A 21,843-nucleotide genomic window follows, 5' to 3' on the forward strand; every position below is an offset into this window, starting at 1 on the left:
AGAGAAATATAGTTGACATTTCTTTGTCAAAGTCAATATAGGACTTTGCTTAATTCATTTGTTTATTCTTATAATCTGTGTATATATTGTTTTGGATATTTTAGGTAAATCATAATATTATCAGTGAATCATAAAAATTGATTTCTACTCTCTCAATGCTTAGACTGTTTATTTCTTTTTATTAACTTAATGTACTAGTTAAGATTTCTGATTCAGTCTTCTATTTTTGCAACTTTATATAATAAAATTCACCTCCATTATTTTTAGTAAATTTGCTGAGTTATAACCTAGGAAAAATTGATAAGTTCCTAGAAACATGCAACTTACCAAGATTGTGTCATGAAGAAATAAAAATCTTGAAGAGACCAATAACAAAAAAGGAGATTGAATCAGTGACCATATGTCTCCCAACAAAGTATATCCCAAGACCAGATACACTGGTGAACTGTATCAAATATTTGAAGAAGAATTAACAGCAATCCTTCTTAAATTCTTCCAAAAAATTGAATAACATATAACACTTCCAAACTCGTTTTATGAGACCAAGATTACCCTGATACCAAAGCCAGTCAAAGACACTACTTGAAAAGAAAACTAAAGGGCAGTATCCTGATGAACATAGATGTACAAATCCTCAATAAAACACTAGCAAACCAAATTCAACAGCGATATTAAAGGGCTCATATACCATTACCAGTTAAGATTTATTCCTGAGGTTCAAGGATTGTTCAATATATGCAAATCAATTAATGCAATACACCCCATTAACAGAATGAAGAATAAAAAACACGTGATCATCTCAATAGTTGCAGAAAGTGCATTTGACAAAATTCAACATCCTTTCATGATAAAATCTCTCAAAAACTAGGTATAGGAGGAACTTACTTCAACATAATAAAGGTTATAAATGAAAAGCTCAGAACTAAGGTCATACAAAACAGGAAAAATCTGATGGGTTTTCCTCTAAGAGCAGTAACAAGATAAGGATGCCCAGTCTCACCACTTAAATTCATCATAATACTGGAAGTCCTAGTCACAGCAATTAGGCAACAGAAAGAAATAAATGAATATGAATTGGAAAGGAAGATGTAAAATTGTGTCTGTTTTTGTATGACATGGTCTTCTACACAGAAAACTCTTAAGACTTAAGAAAAAGAACTGGTAGAACTAATAAACAAATTCAGTAAAGCTGCAGAATGCAAAATCAATGTAGTAAACTTCGTTGCATCTGTACATGAACAACAAACTACCTGAAAAAGAAATTAAGATAACAATATCATTTACAATAGCATTAAAAACAATAAAATACTTAGGAGTAAACTTATCTAAGGATGTGAAGGATTTGTACATTGAAAACTAAAAAACGTTGATGAAAGAAATTAAAGAAAATACAAATAAATGGAAAGACATCTCGGATCAAGAATTGGCAGATTCAATATCGTCAAAATGTCCATACTATCCAAAGTCATCTACAGATTCAATGCAATTCCCATCAAAATCTCAATGGCCTTGTTCACAAAAACAGAAAAAAAAAATCCTGAAATTCATACGGAAACACAGACGTCCAGAATAACCAAAGCAATCTTAAGAAAAAAGAACAAAGTTGGAGGCATCACAGTTTCTTATTTGAAAATATATCACAAAATTACTCTAATCAAAACAGTGTGGTACTGGTGTAAAGACCAACACATAAACCAATGGGACAGAATAGAGGGATGAGCATTAAACCCACACATAGATAGTGAACTGATATTTGATAAGGGTGCCAAGAACAGGCAACGAGGACAGGATAGTTTCCTCAACAAAGGGGAAAACTCGAGAGTCATATGCAAAATCTCACAGCCCAAGACATAGAAACAACCTATCTATTGACTGATGAATGGATAAAGAAGATGTGGTATATATTTACAAGGGAATGTTATTCAACCATAACAAAGAATGGAATTCTGCCATTTGCAATGACATGGATGAAGCTGGATGACATTATGCTAAGTGAAATAAGCCTAACAAACAAAGACAAATAACGTATAGTATCACTTATAAATAGAAACTAAAAAAAAGTGAAATTCATAGAAATAGAGTATAATGGTAGTTCTTAGGAGCTGGGGGTGGAGGAAATGGGGAGATGTTGGTCAAAGAGTCCGATTTTCAGTTATGACATGAGTAAGTTCTGGGGATCTAATATACAGCATGTTGACTATAGTTAACAATACCGTATTATATGCTTGAAATTTTCTTTTTTTTTTCTTTTTGAGGAAGATTAGCCCTGAGCTAACTACTGCCAGTCCTCCTCTTTCTGCTGAGGAAGCCTGGCCCTGAGCTAACATCTGTGCCCATCTTCCTCTACTTTATACGTGGGATGCCTGCCACAGCATAACGAGCCAAACGGTGCCATGTCCACACCTGGGATCTAAACCAGCGAACCCTGGTCCGCTAAGAAGCAGAACATGAGAACTTAACTGCTGCACCACGGGGCCGGGCCCTATGCTTGAAATTTTCTAAGGCAGTATATCTTAAGTGTTCTTGCCACACAAAAAATGACAACAATGGAGGTGATGGATGTGTTAATTAACTTAAGGAGCAAAGGGGGAGAAATTTCACTTCTTGATTTAAAAATATGCTGTAAAGCTACAATAATCAAGAAAGTGTAGCACTGGCCTAATGATAGACATTTAGACAAATGCAAAAAAATCATGATTCCAGAAATAAACCTTATGTTTGTGGTCAACTTGTTTTTGACATAGGCGTGAAGGCAAGTCAATGGTGAAGGGATAATCTTTTCCACAACTGGTACTGGTAAATTGAAGATAAAATCTGTTTCCTTGGGTTAAGAAAAGATTGCTTCGATGATCCATGAAAGAAAAAAATGATAAATGAGACTTCATCAAAGTTCAAAACTTTTTCTCTGAGAGAGACACCATTAATAAAATGAAAGGAAAGCCACAGAGTAAGAGAAAATATTTGTAAATTATATATGTGTCTAGTATCCAGAATAGAGAACATCATACACAAAAATCACATGCTGTGCAGCATGCAATGTTGAGACAGAAAGAAGAACAATTGAGCATATGGTGAGACTTGGCTGTCAGATAACGAGTTGTGAGTGAATAGAGCTCACAGGGCTTCCACACTCTACCAGGTACCAGATGTTAGGCTGCCTCCTCCTCAAACTTGCCCTCATCCTTGGCTGTGGCATCCTGGTACTGCCGGTAGTGGGGACATCAGGTTATTCATGTTGATCTCATCCTTGGTGAACTCCATCTCATCCATGCCCTCTCTAGTGGAGCAGTGCAGGAAGGCCTTACACAGGAATATGACCATGAATTGCTCCAAGATGCAGTTGAGCAATGCCTGCATGGCCACGCTGTTGCTGATGAAGGAGGTAGAAATTTTTAGCCCCTGGGGCAGGATGTCACAAACAGCTATTTTCACGTTATTGGGGATCCACTCTCATTCTTTAGCATATCCAGTTTCCCAATACCATTTATTGAAGACTATCCTTTCTCCATTTTGCATTCTTGTCTTCCTTGTCAAGGATTAGTGGATGGTGTACATATAGGTTTATTTCTGGGCTCTGTATTACGTTCCATGGTCCACATGTCTGTTTTCATATCAGTAACATACTGCACTGATTAATCTCTGTTCGTAGTATACCTCCAGCTTTGTTCATTTGATGCCTCCAGTTTTGTTCATTTTTCTCAAGATTGCTTTGGTTTCTGTGGGTCTTTTGTGGTTCTCCGTCAAAGGAATGAATGGTGGCGGTGAAATCTGTGTTCTAATGCAGCTCTGGGTCAGTAGTGTCTGAATCTACAAGGGCTGGTACTATTCTGTCTGGGCCTTTCTGTGGTGTACGAAGAGGCAAATTCCATTGTTGTGTTCTTCACAGGTCAAGAGTGTTCACGCCCTTTCCTCCTCCTCATGACTAGGCAGAGGAGAGGCCAACATGTCACTGACATTAGAGAAAATTTCTCCTGGGTATCTTGTGGTTCAGTCCCTTTTGCTCCTGCACAGGATCTATCTCAAGAGGAAGGCACGAAATTGGGCAATTAGCTCTGTTGGCTTCTTCTCTAACCAGAAGCTTGAGGTTGTGTTCCCCTGGGTCTTAGTCCTGTTGTTAAATGTGGATCTTCCTGCACATTGTTCTAGTGCTTGTAAATAGGCATGAAAGGTGCTAAAGATCCCTAGGCTATGGAGGCCTAAGAGATAAGTATTAAGGTAGCAGCCTGGACCAGCAAGAATTTGCATTGATTAGAGCAAGGTGGGGAACCAATGCTTAGTCTACATATGCGTGGTTTTGTGAAGACTGAGAGAGAGAAAGAAAATATGTGTTTACATTGCTTGCATACCCTGTGTTTTTAGTGGGTCACTGATGCACACACTGACTTGTATAATGCTACTAGCCACATGTGGGCATGAAATTTAAATTACCCAAATTAAAATTTTGGTTCCTTGCTTGCAGTAGCTATATTTCAGTTCCTCAATAGTTACATGAGGTTAGTGCTGCTATAGTGGACAATGCAGATATAGAACACTTCCATCATTACAGAAAGTCTTATTGAATCACGCTGATAAAAGAATATGGAGAGCTGGAAATCTCTTGCCAAGGCACGTGTGTGTGTGTTTGTGTTGATGTGTTTATGTTGCTTCTTTCTATATTGTTTGTGTGTTGTGTTTGACTACATGTGATTCTTAGTGTGTGTAGAGGAGATTTTGGGCTGGTGGTTTGTGAATTGTCTGGGTAAATGAATGTGGTGTTTGCATGTTTTTACAAATAGCTTTACCAAGGTGTAATTGTTATACAAAAAATGTACATAATTAATGTACACAATTTGATATGTTTGAACATGTGCATACACCCATGAAATCCTCCCCACACTCAAAGCAATAGACTTATCCATCACCTCCAAAAGTTTCCTTTGTCTCTGTTTTGTGTGTGTGGTAAGAAAACTTAACATGAGATTTACCCTTTTAATGGATGTTTAAATGTAGAATACAGTGCAGTAAACTCCAGGTACCTGCTCAGCGGGTCTCTAGAACTAATTCACTTGTATGACTGAAACCTCACTTCAACTGAATAACAACTCTATATTTTCTCCTCCCCTCAGCCATTTGTAACCACTAAGAATTCTCTGCTTCTATGAGTTTGACTATTTTACGTACCTCATAAAAGTGATCACGGAATATTTGTCCTTCTGCGTCTGGCTTAATTCACTTAGCATAAAGTCCTCCAAGTTCATCCATGTTGTCACAAATAGCAGGATTTCCTTCTTTTTTAAGGCAGAACAAAATCCATTGTATGTATATGCCACATTCTGTTCATCCACTCATCTGTCAATGGACATCTGGGATTTTTCCCTAACTTAACTATTGTGATTAGTACTGCAATGAACATGGGAGTGCAGATATCTCTTTGAGATCCTGATTTCAATTCTTTCTGGTGTATACCCAGACGTGGGATTGCTGGATCATGTGATAGTTCTATTTTTAATGTTTTGGAGAACCTCCATACTGTTTTCCATAGTGGCCATTCCATTTTACATCCTCAAAAACAGTCTAGAAAGATTCCTGTTTATGTGTCTTTTAAGCTGTGCATGACAGAGTGTTTCATTTTTTTTTTTTTTGGAAGATTAGTCCTGAGCTAACTACTGCCAATTCTCTTTTCGCTGACGAGGACTGGCCCTGAGCTAACGTTCATGCCCATCTTCCTCTAATTTATATGTGGGATGCCTACCACAGCATGGCTTTTGCCAAGGGGTGCCATGTCGCACCCAGGATCTGAACCAGTGAACCCCAGGCCACCGAGAAGCACAACGTGCGAACTTAACCACAGCACCACCGGGCCGGCCAGCAGAGTGTTTCATTTTAAACTTGCATGTAAGTTGATATGAATCCATGAAAACCTCTCCACTTTCTACCAGGATGAATATAGGTCAGAGAGGGCCAAAACCCAGCACCTTGTGTTTGTTTCTCTGTCACAGTGAGTCCCTCTGTGTGTCTATTTTTGTGTATAGCACACTCACATTCTAATTCTCTTCACTTTGCATGTGTGTAGATCAGAGGGCTAAGTGAGTGACATAGAAATATGTGTACTCATTTCACCTGGTGAAACAGCCTTACAGCCTTACTCTTCTCTTGTCCCAGCTCTAGATATAAACAGGCAGCTCTTTATGATAAGCAGAGCCCTCTTTATGATAAGTTGGTGGCAATTGGTCTTTGTGGTTTGAAGGCTACTGAACTTCCCTCGGGCCCCAAATTTTCTTCATTAATATTCAATGAATTCTAAATTTCCACTTTGGGAAACATGATGTAGTCAATTTTGGAACCTTGCCTAGTTAATCAGATGACTGTGAATTCTGATATAACTCCTCGGTCCTGCAGAATCTGTAATATATCAGTTCTCTGGCCACATCATTGGGCAGATTCTCATGTCAGTCACTTTGTATGTATGCTCACAACTCAGCCATTTTGAAGCATGGGAGAGGACAGGGAAGAGAGAGATAGTGGAAGATATGAAGTAAGTTATTTATTGGCAACTGTATTAAAAATGCCATGTTTCAAGTGCTGTGGATGTACTAAGCTTCTGGGGACATCGTCTGGGTCCTTAATCTTTCTCTGCTGTGAGAGAGAGACCACAGAAGTAAACATACTTTTTCAAGAAAGTATTTGATCTTGCTGGATGGCTTCCTCATACCTTCGTTATCTTTAATTCTTGATGTGTGATCTTGGTCACTCCTTCTGCCAAAATGAGGTTATTTTTTGAAATTTTTCGTCACTCTCTTTCTGACTGCTATTTTTAGTCATTCATTTAATAACTTTTTTGATATATTTTCTAAATAAAAATTTTTTATTGTGGTTACAATATATGTAACATAAAATTGACCATTTCAATGGTTTTCAAGTGTACAGTTCCATGGCATTAAGTACCTTACCGTCTTGTACAACCTTCACCACCATCACCCTCCAGAAGGTTTTTATCTTTCCAAACTGAAACTGTACACATTGAGCAATAACTCCTCGTTTTCCTTCTCTATAGCTGTTGGAAACCACAGTTCTACCTTTTGTCTCTGTGATTTTAACTATTCTAAGAATCTCATATAATTGGAATCATACAGTATTTATACTTTTGTGACTGGTCTATTTTACTTAGCATAATGTCTTCAAGGTTCATCCATGTTGCAGTATGCCCAGGATTTCCTTCCTTTTTAAGGCTTATAATATTCCATTGTACATATATATCACATTTTGTTTATCCACTAGTCAGTGAACACAAGTTGCTTCTATCTTTTGGCTATTGTGAATAACAGGTGTACAGATATATATTTGAGACCCTTGAATTAATTCTTTTGGATAAATCCTCAGAAGTGGAATTGCTGGATCATATGGTAACTCTACGTTTAATTTTTTGAGGTACCACCACAATGTTTTCCACAGTGGCTGAATCATTTTACGTATCTACCAGAAATGCACAGCAGTTCCAAATTTTCCACGGCCTTACCAACACTTGTTACTTTATTTCCTTCTTTTTTATAATAGTCATTCTATGATGTGAAGTGAGTTTAGTGTTGAGTACATGGTACATTTCTTTGATACTCCCAATAGTGCTGTAGGTGATGTGTGTATGTGCGACAGAAAAAGAAAGAAAGAGAAAGAGAGAGGCGAGAGAGCAACAATTGGGGTAAGCAAGAATCAGACACAAGAACATGAGCAGACTGGCTACAGAGCCATGCTCTTAATCAATACTCTATAAAGTTGCTCAAGAGGAAGTGGGCTTGCCAAAGGAAGAGACTGTGTCTTATTTACTACTCCTTCCCTAGTGCCTATCATAGTGTTTCCATGTGTGTCAAAAAAAGAATGAATCTTTCCTGATTTCTATTGAAGGTGAAAAGAGTGCAATGTGATTTTTTTGGACACTGGAGAAAGTACATAACCATATGGTAATTGCTATGCTCAGTGTTTCTAAGTTCCTGACATTTCCCATTTCTCTTCATTCCCAGAAGGGTGAAAATCAGCATGAGGAGGGAGAACCAGAGCAGTGCGTCCCAGTTCCTCCTCCTGGGGCTCCCCATCCGGCCAGAGCAGCAGAGTGTGTTCTTTGCCCTGTTCCTGGGCATGTACCTGACCACGGTGCTGGGGAACCTGTTCATCATCCTACTCATCAGACTGGACTCTCGCCTCCACACACCCATGTACTTCTTCCTCAGCCACTTGGCCTTCACTGATGTCTCCTTCTCATCTGTCACTGTCCCAAAGATGCTGATGAACATGCAAACTCAGCAACTCTCCATCTCACACCCAGGGTGTATGTCACAGATGTATTTTTATCAACTTTTTGGCTGTGTAGATAATCTCCTTCTTGCAGTGATGGCATATGACAGGTACGTGGCCATCTGCCACCCTCTCCACTACACCATCATCATGAGGGAGGGGCTCTGTCTGCTGCTGGTGGCTGTCTCTTGGATTCTCTCCTGTGGCAGTGCCCTCTTGCACACACTCCTCCTGGGCCAGGTGTCCTTCTGTGCTGACAATGTCGTTCCCCACTTTTTCTGTAGCCTCTCCATTCTACTCAAGCTGTCCTGCTCAAATACCTCTCTCAATGAACTAGTCATATTCACTGCAGGGGGTGCAATTATAATTTTTCCATTCAGTGGCATCCTGGTCTCTTATGGCTGCATTGGGGCTTCTATCCTGAGGGTCCCCTCTACCAAAGGGATTTGGAAAGCCTTGTCCACCTGTGGCTCCCATCTCTCTGTGGTGTCTCTATTCTATGGAACAATTATGGCACTGTACTTTTCCTCCTCATCAAACAACTCCAATGACACAGATATGATTGCCTCACTGATGTATACAGTGGTGACCCCCATGTTGAACCCCTTCATCTACAGCCTAAGGAACAAAGACATGATATTGGCTCTGGAGATTCTTTTCAGAAAGAATATCCTTTTAGTCAAGTGAGAATCACCTTACCATGTTCTTATTTCACCCACTGACCTTGTCAGAGAGTCACGTCTGTGGTGCATTTATTCTTCCATAACACTAAATAAGGCATTACCCACAACACACATTCATCTTTGTAGTCTTCAAAGGACCATCTCCTTATTAGTGTGGTGTGTGATTAATCATTCTGAATAGGTTGCACTACTCTTTTATATTTGCCAGTATAAATATACTGTTTCATATTTGCTAATATAACAAAACACACCAACCTCCTCGCTAAAATGCTAAACATTATGCTATCGTTTTCTGCTTCCTTTATAAAGATAAAACTAGTTTTGCTTTAGGTTAAGTTCGGAGGTGTGAAACATGATTGTGTTTTGGACTAAGCCGTACGTTCTCACACCCTGAGTTTCTGACTCCCAGGTGGTAGATGGTCAGAATTCTCAAATGTCTTTGGTAGCTCACTTTATCTATAATGAAATGAACATTTGGACCCTCAAACAGAGCCAGTTTAACTTTTGTGGAACATTGTTTTGATAGGTAAAAGAAAAAAATCCCTCAGAAATAGGTACTACAGCTTTTAATTATCACTCACACTGTCATTCTGTTGAAGTAAATGAGATATAAATCAGCTCCTTATTTCCTCTTTCTTCTCTATTGTTTTCCAAAGCTACGAATGTCAAGTAAAGTTTCTAATGTTTAGTTTTAGTAAAGTCTAGAATCCTTACTTTCTTGATGCAGTAGCTAGTTAATAAAGTACTTTTGCTGGTGTGCTAAAGCCCAAAAACCTTAATTTGATTTTGCCTGTAGCAGAAATGTAATCAGAGTATAGAGTGGAGTTAATGCAATTACCAAATTTCCCCACTCTACGAAATCTGTAATTTTTCCCACAAAGTTGAATTTTTGTGGTGAGAACAGCTTAAATCTGTTTGATTAATTTTAGTCTGGGAAAACTAGTGCTGTCTTCTTCCCAAACTGAGAGATCCCATTTCTAATAGGGAAAAGTAAAACCATGAATTCCTAGTTCATGCACACAGAAATATTTACTGCACGAGTACTATATGCCAGACAATTTTCTAACTTCTGAGAAGATGAGTTAAAAAAAACCCCCACAAATCAGACTGCATGCGGAGTTTACACCCCAGCACTCCTGACCCCTCTCATCATGCTCCTTTTTTTCCATAGCAGTGTTTAACTTGTTTAATTTATTGTCATTGTCTCTTTCCTGTAACACAATCTCTACAAAAGATGGGTTTCTGTGTCCGAAATAAAATCTAAGTTTTGATTGTAAGTAAAAACTGCTATGAATAAAGGAAGCATAAAAAGGGGGAGAAAGAGTGCCAGGTGGGTTAATTTAACATTGTGTGGTCCAGGTACAGCACATTGGAAAGGTAACATCCGAAGATGTTAGAGAGGACAGGTAAGCAAGGCATGGGGCTGTCTGGGAAAAAACATTCCAGGTATGAATTTAAACAACTGGAAATACTCTGAGGTGAGATGGTACCTGACTTATTCCAGGAACATTAAGCGTCCTCTGTAGCTGAACAGGGCTGAGTGGGATAGGGATGGAAGGTGATAAGTTTAGAAATATCAGGGGACCAAGTTTTTAGGACACTTAAGGTCATAGTAGATGTATCAGTCAAGGTTCTCCAGAGAAATAGAACCAATAGAGTGTGTGTGCATGTTTATGTGTATGTGTGTGTCTGTTTGTAGAAGGAGAGAGAGATTTATTTTAAGGAATTGGCTAATACAATTGTGAAGGCTGGCAAGTACCAAATCTGCAGGTTAGGCTGGCAGGCTGGAAATGCAGGAAAAGTTGTAATTTGAGCCAAAGGTAGTACACTGACAGAAATTTCTCTTGTTGTTGGGAGGTCAGTCTTTTTCCTAAGGGCCTCCACTGATTGGATGAGGCCCACCCACACTATGGAGGGCCATCTGCTTTAGTCAAGGTCTGCTGATTGCAATGCTAATCCCATCCGAAAAAGACCTCCATATAAACATCTAGAATAGTGTTTGACCAGATATCTGGATAATATAGCCTAACCAAGTTTACATGTAAAATTAACTATCATAGTAGAGTTTTTGGCTATGAGTTTGGGTGATTTGGGCACCCATTGGACAGTATTCAATAAAAGAATGACATGATCATATTTATTTTTGTTATTGTTTCTTTTTAAAAAAAACACAAAAGAACTCTAGGGCTGGCCCAGTGACATAGTGATTAAGTTTGCATGCTGTGCATCAGCAGACTGGGGTTCATGGGTTCAGATCCTGGACGCAGATCTACACAACGCTTATCAAGCCATCTGTGGCAGGCATCCCACATATAAAATAGAGGAAGATTCGCTGTTAGGAAAGATGTTAGCTCAGGGCTAAGCTTCCTCACCGAATAAAACAGAAAAAGAAACAACAACAAAAAATACCCCTCGTGTTTTCTGAGGTATAAGTAACATAAAGTAAACTTCATGTATATAAATATACAGTAGTTGAATAGTTTTGACATATGTATATACCTATGAAATATCACCACAAACCATCAAGATGTTGAAGTTTCTCCATGCCTACCCTCCTGCTCCCTCTTTGCTCCTCCCCTCTGTCCCCAGAGGGATCACTGATCTGTTTTCTGTCACATAGATTCATCTTCATCTTCTAGGAGTTTGTCTAAATGGAGTGATACAGTATGTATTCTTTTATTGTTGCATTTTTTCAGTTAGCATAAGTGCTTTGAGATTCACCTATGTTGTAATATATAGCAACAGTTCATTCTTTTCATTGCCGAGTAGCGTTTCATTGTATAGATATGCCGCGGCATTTTTGTCCATTCACCAGTTGATGGATATTTGGGTTGTTTCCAGTTTTGGCTTATTAAATAAAGTTGTTATAAACATTCTTGTGTCAGTCTATGCATAGAAATATACATTCTTTTTCTTTGGGCAAATAAGAAGTCATATTCTAGGTATATATTTAACTTTCAAGGAAATTGTAAAACTGTTTTTCAGAGTAGTAGCCCCGTTTTACATTCCCATCAGCAGTGTATGAGGGTTCCAGTTTCTTCATAGCTTCAACAACACTTGATAGCAGCACTGCTTTCATTTTTAGCCATTCAAATAGGTGTGTAGTGGTGTATACTAGTTTATATTCTTGGAGCCACTTGATTGGAAGCATGCCTTGGCTTCTTTAGAGAAACAGCCCTGTAACATTGGGTAGTGTTTTTGAACTTCTCCTTGATTCTTCCTATTCCCATTCCTGATATTTATTACACCTCAGCATTTTTAACTATTTACCTACTATTTCGTTTGCATTTTTTTTTTCTGCAATCCCCCCTTGGATACATGTTCCATGAGAGGGATTTCTGTTTATATTATTCACTGCTACAACTTGAGGGCATATATCAGTGTCTTACTTTTGTGAGATCCTTTATCATTATTTGTTAAGTGATTGAGTGAATGAACAAAAGAATTTATTCAACAATTACCAAGTGCCTATTGTAAGCCATAGCTGATCCCTAGTGATACTGCAATTAAAAAAATTTAAAAATTAAAAAATAGTTTGAAATCTATGAATGAAATATCAATATTTACACTTTTATCATCCACCATTCTTTTTACCCTATTCCCAACCCACTCCTATAAGTAACCATTTCTATTAGCTTATAAGTTCCTTGTTTATACTTCCTGTGTTTCTTTTATACATATATATAGGAAACCTTGTAAGCAATAAACATACCTAACATATTTTCTCTTTAAGTACAATTCTTCTCTAAAAGGAACCCAAGTTACTTAGAAAGATGGATGTTTCCATGACCAGAAATACAAAGAAGATTTGGGAAAGTTTTGTTGAGCCTGAAAGTAAGGAATCAGTCAATGAATCCTGGGGACACAGGAGTCAGCTCCAAGCGGCTCCCCCTGGCAAATATGGAATAATTTCAGCTTCAAAAAGAATAACAACAAACCAACAAACACATAGAGAGGGAGAACAGATTGGATGTTATCAGAGGGAAGGGAGTGTGGTGAGGGCAAAATGGGTAAAGGGACACATTTGTATGGCGATGGATGGAAATTAGACTGTTGGTGGTGAACACGGTGCAGCCTATCCAGAAGCTGAAATATAATAATGTACACCTTGGATTTACACATTGTAACAGACCAATGATCTCAATAGAATTATTAAAAAAATAAAAACAAGGGGCTGTCCTGTGGCCTAGTAGTGAAGTTCGGCGAGCTCCACTTCAGCAGCCTTGGTTCAGTTCCCAGGTGCAGACCTACACTACTTTTCAGCAGCCATCCTGTGGTGGCAACTGACATACAAAACAGAGGAAGACTGGCACAGATGTTAGTTCAGGGCAAATAATTCTTAAGCAAAAGGAGGAAGATTGGCAACAGATGTTAGCTTAGGGCAAATGTTCCTCAGCAAAAATAAAAGAAAAAAGCAAGAGCAATAACCATAATGGATTATGACTCAGAAACTAAATGAGAATATATGAATCTATAATGCTATAATAAATTAGTAAAAAACATACATGATAGAGAAATAACACTTCTCTCTTACAGAGAACTAATACATGTAGAATGATTGAAGGAATGAGAAATATCACCATTTGGCCACCACAATTACAATAATTGTTTCAAGCAAATATCACTTGATTCTTATGAAGTATGATATACATAATGGTTGAAATTTTATCATATATACCCATTATATTTATTAATTTGAAAGATGAAAATAGTAACTTTGTAGTAAGGAAATCTGATAGACACCACCTTAATCAATTGACCAAGATTAAAATTGCTGGCAGTTGGGGCCCGGGCCCGTGGCAGAGTGGTTAAAGTTCTGTGAGCTCTATTTCAGTGGCCCTAGTTGGTGGGCTCAGATCCCCAGTGTGGACCTATTCCACTGATCAGCCATACTGTGGAAGTGTTCCACATACAGAAAAATAGAGGAGGATTGGCACAGATGTTTGCTCAGGGCTAATCTTCCTCAAGCAAAAAAAAAAGAGGAAGATTGGCAGCGGCTGTTAGTTCAGGGCAAATCTTCCTGAGGGGATAAAAAATTGCTTGTAATAGGAAAAATTGAGTGCACACCTATATAGTAATAAAGCAAATGTGATTAAATATTAATTTTTGGGCAACCTAGGTGAAAAGTATATGAGAAATTTTTGTGTAATCATTACCGTTCTATGTCTGAAGTGATTTCAAAATAAAAAGTTAAAAAAAAAACCATTGTCCATAATTATTCACTAAGAAAAAATAGAATGTCTTACAGGTCTATCTCTAAATTTAAAGTTGGTATCCAGGCAGACAATTACGATATTCCAAAATATTCTCCTTATAGCCCCTGCCAGATATCAAATATGAACTGTGGAACCAAGGGGAAGGTGTAAGAAGGTAATTCTATAAAATGTGATCCCTGCTCTTTAAGAGTTTACAGTCTCTGTGGTGAAACTGTACAGACCATTTTACACCAAGGAAAGAAGCAAGTCTGCAGAACAAAATGTATCAGCATATTTGCTATCCACAAATTGGCACACAAATGTGTAACTAGAAAATATTATCTATCAGCGTGTGCTAGAAAGTCTCCATTTACCCCTCTGTCTATTCTCCAGGCTGCTCCAATCCATTTTGTCTCAGGATTCTGACCTTTCTGGATGGTATTGACCAGGCTTCTCAGCCCTTTGGATTTGGCCAATGGAAACACAAGCTAGAGATCAAAACGCAGAAGGAGAGAGACATTGGAGCATTTATTCTCTATTTTCCTCCCTGCTGGACCATGGGTTGACAGCGTCTGTCCACAGTAATTGTCTAAGGTTCCTCTCCTACCCCAGATGTCTCATCAGATGGTCATAACCTCTCCCTCCCCTTGCACATTTTTCCTACTGCTGCTACCCTGGAGTGCCTCACCATCCCTTAGTAGTTTCCCTTAAACTTGTAAACACCTTTGTAAACAAGCCATTATCACAATCTTTTTGAAAAAATCCTTTGTCCCAGTTGGTACCATTACCAAGAAGAAAGGAGTCCAGGGCATTGCTGGCATCACAGACACCGTTCCCTGGGGCTCCAGCCTCCTCTGCCTCCGGGACACATAGCTCCACAAAGGGCAACAAGAAATTGGCCAATTTGGATATGGTGGCTCCTCCCTGACAGAGAAGCTTAGAGACTTTGTTTCTGTCCTCTTGCTGGTACTTAAAATGTTATCTATTTGATCATTGCTCCAGAGATCATTACAGAACCTGAAATTCTGCAGAAGTGCTTAGGCCACAGATATTTCTTCTTTTCATGTGGATACCACGTCTCCTGAAGAGATGCTTAGGCTTTGGGTAACACTCTGGAGCAGAAGGTGTCTGAACTCACCAAGGATGAACACAGGTCAGAGCTAACTGGAAATCTGCATTTGGTAATGAGTCAATCTGTGTCCTCGTGGCTTTGTGTGCCTTTGTGTTCATAGGTGCATGTGTGTGTGCATGTGCTTGTGTTTCTGTTATTTGATAGTTGCATGCATATGCTTGTACTATGTATCTGACTCACAGCCTGATTCTTTTCCTGAGTTAGACCCAATCTGGGCTCTGTTTTAGTGCATGTAGACCAAGTTATCAGATTCCTAATGTGTGAATAGGGATGCCTGATTCATGCCTGTGATCTTAAATATTTGCATCACAGCTGAGAGGATGAGAGCTCAGCATTGGGAGTGAGATCCTTGTCTCTGCTGCTGGAGGAGAAGTCTGACCTCACCAAGGAACTGAAGTGTAAGAGGGCTCAAACCTCTGCTCAGCAGCGTGATAGTGTATGTGTGAGCTGTGTTTGTGGGTGATGCACTCCTGTGTGGGAGAAGGAATGTGTACTGTTTGCTTTTGTCTGTGTGAATGTTAACATGTGTGTGTTACCAAGTGCATGGTTTGTTGGTGGTGGTTTAATGACTGTGCCTGTGACTGAATAGGCTTGACTGCCCAATGCCGATTACATTCCTCAGGGAAGGATGTGTGCCATAAGGTGCTAAAGCACCCTTCTCAGTAATGGGAAGGTGCACGCTGCTTGATATGGTGAATGGGTGGCTGGGTGTGCATGTATGTTTTTGGTGTGTGTTTCTTGTTAGATTTTTGCATTGTATATGGCCTTCTGTGTTTTTGGTGACGTGTGTGTATTGTGATGAGTTGAGTGTTTGTCAGGTGTGTCATGTGTCAGATATGTTTTGTGCATTCTGAGTGCGTTTGTGGGTAAATGGTACATCACTGTGTATTGTGTATGTCTCACATTGCATGTTACTTATCACTTGTATGTATATATTCAATGTTTATGACTGATCTACATACATACTGCCTATCCTTCCCTTAGGATGGGAACTAGTCACAGGTGACTGGAATCCTCAAATCAGCAGAGGGTGTTTGTGTGTGTGTATGTCTGTGTGTGTGTCTGATTTGCATGCATGTTTGGGGCTTCTGATTTTCCCCCATGACCCAAATCTTTCCTTCAGTATCTTCCTCTGAAACATCATTGACTGAGATAAACAAAGCTCCAAGCAACTCACTGTTTCTGAAATGGATCTGCTATGATTTTCATATACCTGAATGTGACTGAGTAACGCAGAGTTTTTTAACTCTTCCCTTAGTTTAGCCCTGTCCCAAAAAAGACTTTAGGCATCAGGCTGTGTGAAGTTAGAGTGAAGAACCCCCACCAAAAGATGGCAAGAACTTGGGGAGATCACTTAACACCATGACTTCAGTTTTCAATATAAAAATTGGAAGTAATTACACTTGTCTCATGAAACTTACAGGTCTTCAATAAATATTTATTGTTTGAATAAATGATAATGAATGTGAGAGTATTTTGGCAATTGGAAAATAGGTTAATATAAGTGAAGGGAACTACCTAGGCAGGAAACTAGGAAACTTTTTACCTACTTTGGTTTCTTTGCAGTATTAAAGGAACAAATAGCGTCCGGTGCACCTAACCAATAGGGGGGAAGTTTCCGTGTGTAGCGGTTACGAGCATGGTCTCTGATAACACAGACATATTATATGGAACAGCATGAAGTAGCAAATATATTATAATTTTCAACCTACAGAAAATGATAATGCATATACTTTATAAATATACATACATGAAATTTATATAATTTATGTTTCTAATTCCTATAACCTAAAATAGGTGCAAGAACATTCATTCTTAGTGCAGCTGAAAAGATCATTTGAAATCTGAGAATGTACAGTTTATGTGTGGATTTTGTTAGGAAATGTAAGCAAAGTCCTTAGCCTACTACACAAATGTTTAACAAAATATTCGTCATTCTTATGGAAGATATTTTGTGGACTATTCTGGTTTGGCAGCTATTCTGGCATCAAGCAGCTTTAAATTGAAACTCACTTCTAGAGTGAAAATGAGTTTGCAGCAGTAGGTCACTGGGACTCAGGCAGGTACACAGTGTGACAATGCTCCAACAATACCACCTCAGCAGTGGAGTCTCACATTATTTGAAGGCAGAAACAAGCGATACCAGTTTGCTGAGACTCATTTACTATTTCTGCCACAGTGACTTATTATGATTTGGCTCTGTCTCGGTGTGGTGAATTATCCCTCTATGCTCATCAAGATCTACACTTACGGAGGGCAGGAACCTTGCCTTTTTGTTCACTGCCACATTCTCAGTTGTCAGTAGAGGTCCTCATTCAGTCTCAATGTTCAATAAATAATAGTTCGGTGAAGCAGTGAATACCCTCTTGCTTCTGTGAGATGAGAACTTGTTCGCTGCCTTTGGGTGTGGTGTTTTAGTGGAGCCATACTGGGATAGAGGGAAGATGTATGCACCCACATGTGTGAGAAATTAATGAGTGTAGTTAAAAATTAATTTTTCCCCAGAGAATTGCAGTATGAAATGTGATGGTCCTGATCATCTTTTCTAGGTTCCTGAGATTCCCAAACTTTCTTCATTGCCAGCATATAGAAGAGAACTATGAGGCCTGAGAACCAGAGCTGTGTGTCTGAGTTCCTCCTCCTGGGGCTCCCCATACAACCAGAGCAGCAGGGCCTGTTCTTTGCCTTATTTCTATGCATGTACCTGACCACAGTGCTGGGGAACCTGCTCATCATCCTGCTCATCAGGCTGGACTCTTGCCTCCACACTCCCATGTACTTCTTCCTCAGCCACTTGGCCTTCTCTGACATTTCCCTTTCATCTGTCACAGTTCCAAAGATGCTCATGAACATGCAGTCTCGGCAACAAACCATCCCCTATTCGGGGTGCATTTCTCAGTTTTATTTTTTGACTTTGTTTGGTTGTATTGACAATTTCCTTCTTGCAGTGATGGCATATGACAGGTATGTGGCCATCTGTCAGCCACTCCACTACACAAATGTCATGAGGCAGGAGCTGCTTATCTCATTAGTAGTGTGGTCCTGGTTCCTCAGTTGTGCACATGCCCTGTTGCACACCCTCCTTTTGGTCCAACTGTCCTTCTGTGCTGACAATAGCATTCCCCACTTTTTCTGTGACCTCACTGCACTCCTGAAGATGAGCTGCTCAGATATCTCCCTCAATGAGCTGGTCATGTTCATTGAGGGAGCAATGGTTGTCACCTTGCCTTTGATTAGTATCCTGGGTTCATATATCCACATAGGGACCACCGTCCTGAAGATCCCCTCCACAAAGAGACTCTTTAAAGCCTTTTCTACCTGTGGCTCCCATCTCATTGTGGTGTCTTTATACTATGGGACCATTGCAGTTGCTTACTTTTTCTCCTCATCAAAGGATTCCAATGACAAAGACATGATTGCTTCGGTGATGTATATAGTAGTTACCCCCATGCTGAACCCCTTCATCTATAGCCTGAGGAACAGAGATATAAAACAGGCTCTAGGAATGTTTGTCACTAGGGCTAATTTCTTTAAGTGACAATCACTAAATTCTTTTATTACAATGATGAGTACAGTGAGATGTATATCCTAAAATTACTGTATGTTTGACAACTCTATATAAATTTAAAAGAATATCTGTTCTTCTATCATCTATAGCGTTCTTAATATGTCAACTAGGTCAAGTTTGCTACTTGGATTGTTAAATATTCTTTATTCCTAAATAAATTGTGGGTTTGTCTTTTTCTCCTTTCAGATATGTCAGTTTTTGCTTATTACTTTTTATACTATATTATTGAGAACACACAGATTTAACGTCACAATCTGCTCCTGGTGGACTGATTCTTTATGTAGTGGTGTGCTGAAGCTGGCTTGCACTGGATTCAAGCTGATTGTATCCATTTCTTCCCAATTCCACATTCAACGACACACTGTTGGTAGATTGAAATCAGTCACATTGGGGATAATTACGCTATGGAAATTGGCTGACTGGGCAGTTTAAGCAGCAGTTTCAGAAAATCAGAGGGGACATGGATTACAGGCATGATGTGAGACTGAATCCAATAATTTCACATCTCAGCCTTCCTCGTGTTCATGAACTGCATCATCAGGGGCCTGAGAATTCTGCCAGGGGAACTTCTCCTGAAATATCATGAGACATAGAGCATATTTTCTTGCCATTTCAAAGGACAGAAGTAAGCAAGAGTCAGTGGCTCAGAGGAGTCTGTTAGCAGTTCATAGTCTATAGAACAGTAGATGTCAATAGAGTGAAAGGAAATTTGTATATTAAGGAGATGAGAACAGAGGAATCCAGGCTTGCAACCAGCTCCTGCTCTGATTATATGACAACACTCTCCTCACCCTGTTAAAGGATTCCTAGAGAGAATATCTGGAAAAGAGAACTAGACAGAAAACTAGAAATCCTGTTCTGGGTCATCAAACAAATGGAACCCTGAAGTACTAAGATGTGGCATGCTGCTCAAAATGATTCATGTTTGCACTCATGAACTATTGAAACCTGGGATAGGTTGATTCTAAGAAAGATACTCAAGAATTAATCATTGAACAAATGCAGGAATCATGAAACATTTTAACATAGGTTGAGTCTGAGAAACTAACTGCAGTAGAGAGGGGTGTAAGAAATCAAAATTGTATGGTCCTTAGTTTTCAAGAACAACTTGTTTTTTCATATTTCTAAAGTTCCTGGAAGCATAAGAAAATGTATATGCCTTTAAACATATTTTTTTCTGTCTCTGTGAGTAATTTAAACTGCTGGTGCCCCTTTTACTTCTGAAGGTGAATAAGGAAAGAGAGTTGCAGTGTTCACACTTTCTAGTCACAAAAATGATGCTGGCATTAGACATTTCTGACCGGCAGGGGGAAGAGACAACACAAGGAGCACTAACATTCTTCCTGGTGATATCTTGGCAAACCATGGGAAATGGGGTAACCAGCCTGGAAATGTAAACATTGAATTCCAATCTTCTGATGAGGAACTCTTGACCTATTCTGCATCTCCTAGTATGTAACCGCCATCCTTTATTTACTTTGTCTTAACTTTTACTTAGTGCTATAAATAAGACAGATGACCCACAATGTTGTATGACTCCCAAATTAATAATCCAGAATGAAATTGTCACAAAAGCAGGGACTTTGTGTTGTTCATTGCTATATCTCCGGCACTTTAACAGCTCCCAATAAACAGTAAGTATCTGGTAAATATTTATAGACAGAATGAATCTCAGAGAAATAATTTTTTGACTTTTTGAGTCTGAGCAGAGATAAAGAATGAACACTAATAATAATAATAGCTATCATTTATTGAAAACCTACTATTACAGTTGTGCATTGCTTAACAGTGGGGATACAATCTGAGAAATGCATCACTGAGTGATTTTTTCTTTGTGCAAACATCACAAAGTGTACTTACACAAACCTAGATGGTATAGCCTACTGCACACCTAGGCTATATGGTCTTACATTGTGGGGCCACCATCATATATGTGGTCCACTGTTGACTGAAACATCATTATACAGCACATGACTAGCCACTATACTAGATGCATTTCATAGTTTATCTCAGTTAATCTTCAAAGTCACATTATTAGATAGAGATTATTATCTCCACCTTACAGATGACGCCAAGAAAAATATATAGGATACAAGAATTTAGTTAGGAAAGCTTTATTTGCTAATATAGTTTGCAAACCAGAAAGATGCATATTCCAAAATAAACAAAAAGTCTGCTCCAGGGAGGGTGTGGAGGGCAGAGCTTAGAAGGCAAAAAACACAGACCACAGGGATTGTTTTGAAAGCCCTCCAAAAGCAGGACCTGCCAGCCTACAACTATTTGTCACTTTACCTTCTTACTGCTACCCTGGTTACAGAGAAGAAGATATTGCAAATGTCCTTAATTTTGGAAGAGGGAGGAAAGAGCTCAGATTCTTCTTGACAAACTTCGTGATGGGATTACTGGAATCAGGGTTCAGAGTCAAGAATAATAAATACAAAAATTCTGTAACTGCATATGGTCATGGATGTTAACTAAACTTATTGTGGTGATCATTTCACAATATATGCAAATATAAAATCATGTTGTATGCTTGAAACTAATATAATGTTGTATGTCAATTATACATTGATTTAAAAAAAAAGAATAAATTTAGATAGCAAATCACCAGAAGCAAAAGTCAGATTGCTAAACTGAGATTTAAGACAAGTTTAGCAGGGGGAAAGTGAGAGACAGAGAGAGAGAGTCACCAGGATTCCAGATCAAGAACCCAAGAAATCAACAAAGGATTGCAAAGCCTAGCCAAGGCCAGATCTGAAGGGGAAGTTAGAGCATCATAGTTATTTCATCAGCTGGAACACAGAAGACTAGAAAGAAGAAGGTCTGAACTAAGTATTTAAGATGATCTAGGATACATGGTACTCTGACCCCACTCAGCTAAGACCTTCAGGAATTGTGAAGTATTTTGTATTTGTATTTTGAAATCTGAACTGAGACACTCAGAAACAGGGAGCTGCTGGCTCTCAGGCTAATACCAGGAGGCTAATACCAGGAGGCTAA

General features: G+C 38.9%; 1 protein-coding gene across 1 annotated transcript; it reads left to right on the forward strand.

Annotated features, from left to right (window-relative positions):
- Positions 1-8,010: 8,010 nt before the first annotated feature.
- Positions 8,011-18,813, forward strand: LOC124231727 (olfactory receptor 1J4-like). Its single transcript, XM_046648680.1, has 2 exons — positions 8,011-8,505; positions 17,869-18,813. The coding sequence occupies exons 1-2, from the start codon at positions 8,011-8,013 to the stop codon at positions 18,811-18,813; spliced, it is 1,440 nt and encodes a 479-aa protein (XP_046504636.1).
- Positions 18,814-21,843: the final 3,030 nt, after the last annotated feature.

This window comes from Equus quagga, chromosome 1 (assembly GCF_021613505.1).
Source record: "Equus quagga isolate Etosha38 chromosome 1, UCLA_HA_Equagga_1.0, whole genome shotgun sequence".
NCBI classification, from domain to species: Eukaryota; Metazoa; Chordata; class Mammalia; order Perissodactyla; family Equidae; genus Equus; species Equus quagga.

Excerpts from the sequence above, each read along its gene's own strand:
- LOC124231727 (XM_046648680.1), top strand. The coding sequence starts at position 8,011 with ATGAGGAGGGAGAACCAGAGCAGTGCGTCCCAGTTCCTCCTCCTGGGG. Across the intron at positions 8,506-17,868 it reads ACACACTCCTCCTGGGCCAG|AGAACTATGAGGCCTGAGAA; the intron begins GTGTCCTTCTGT and ends AGCATATAGAAG.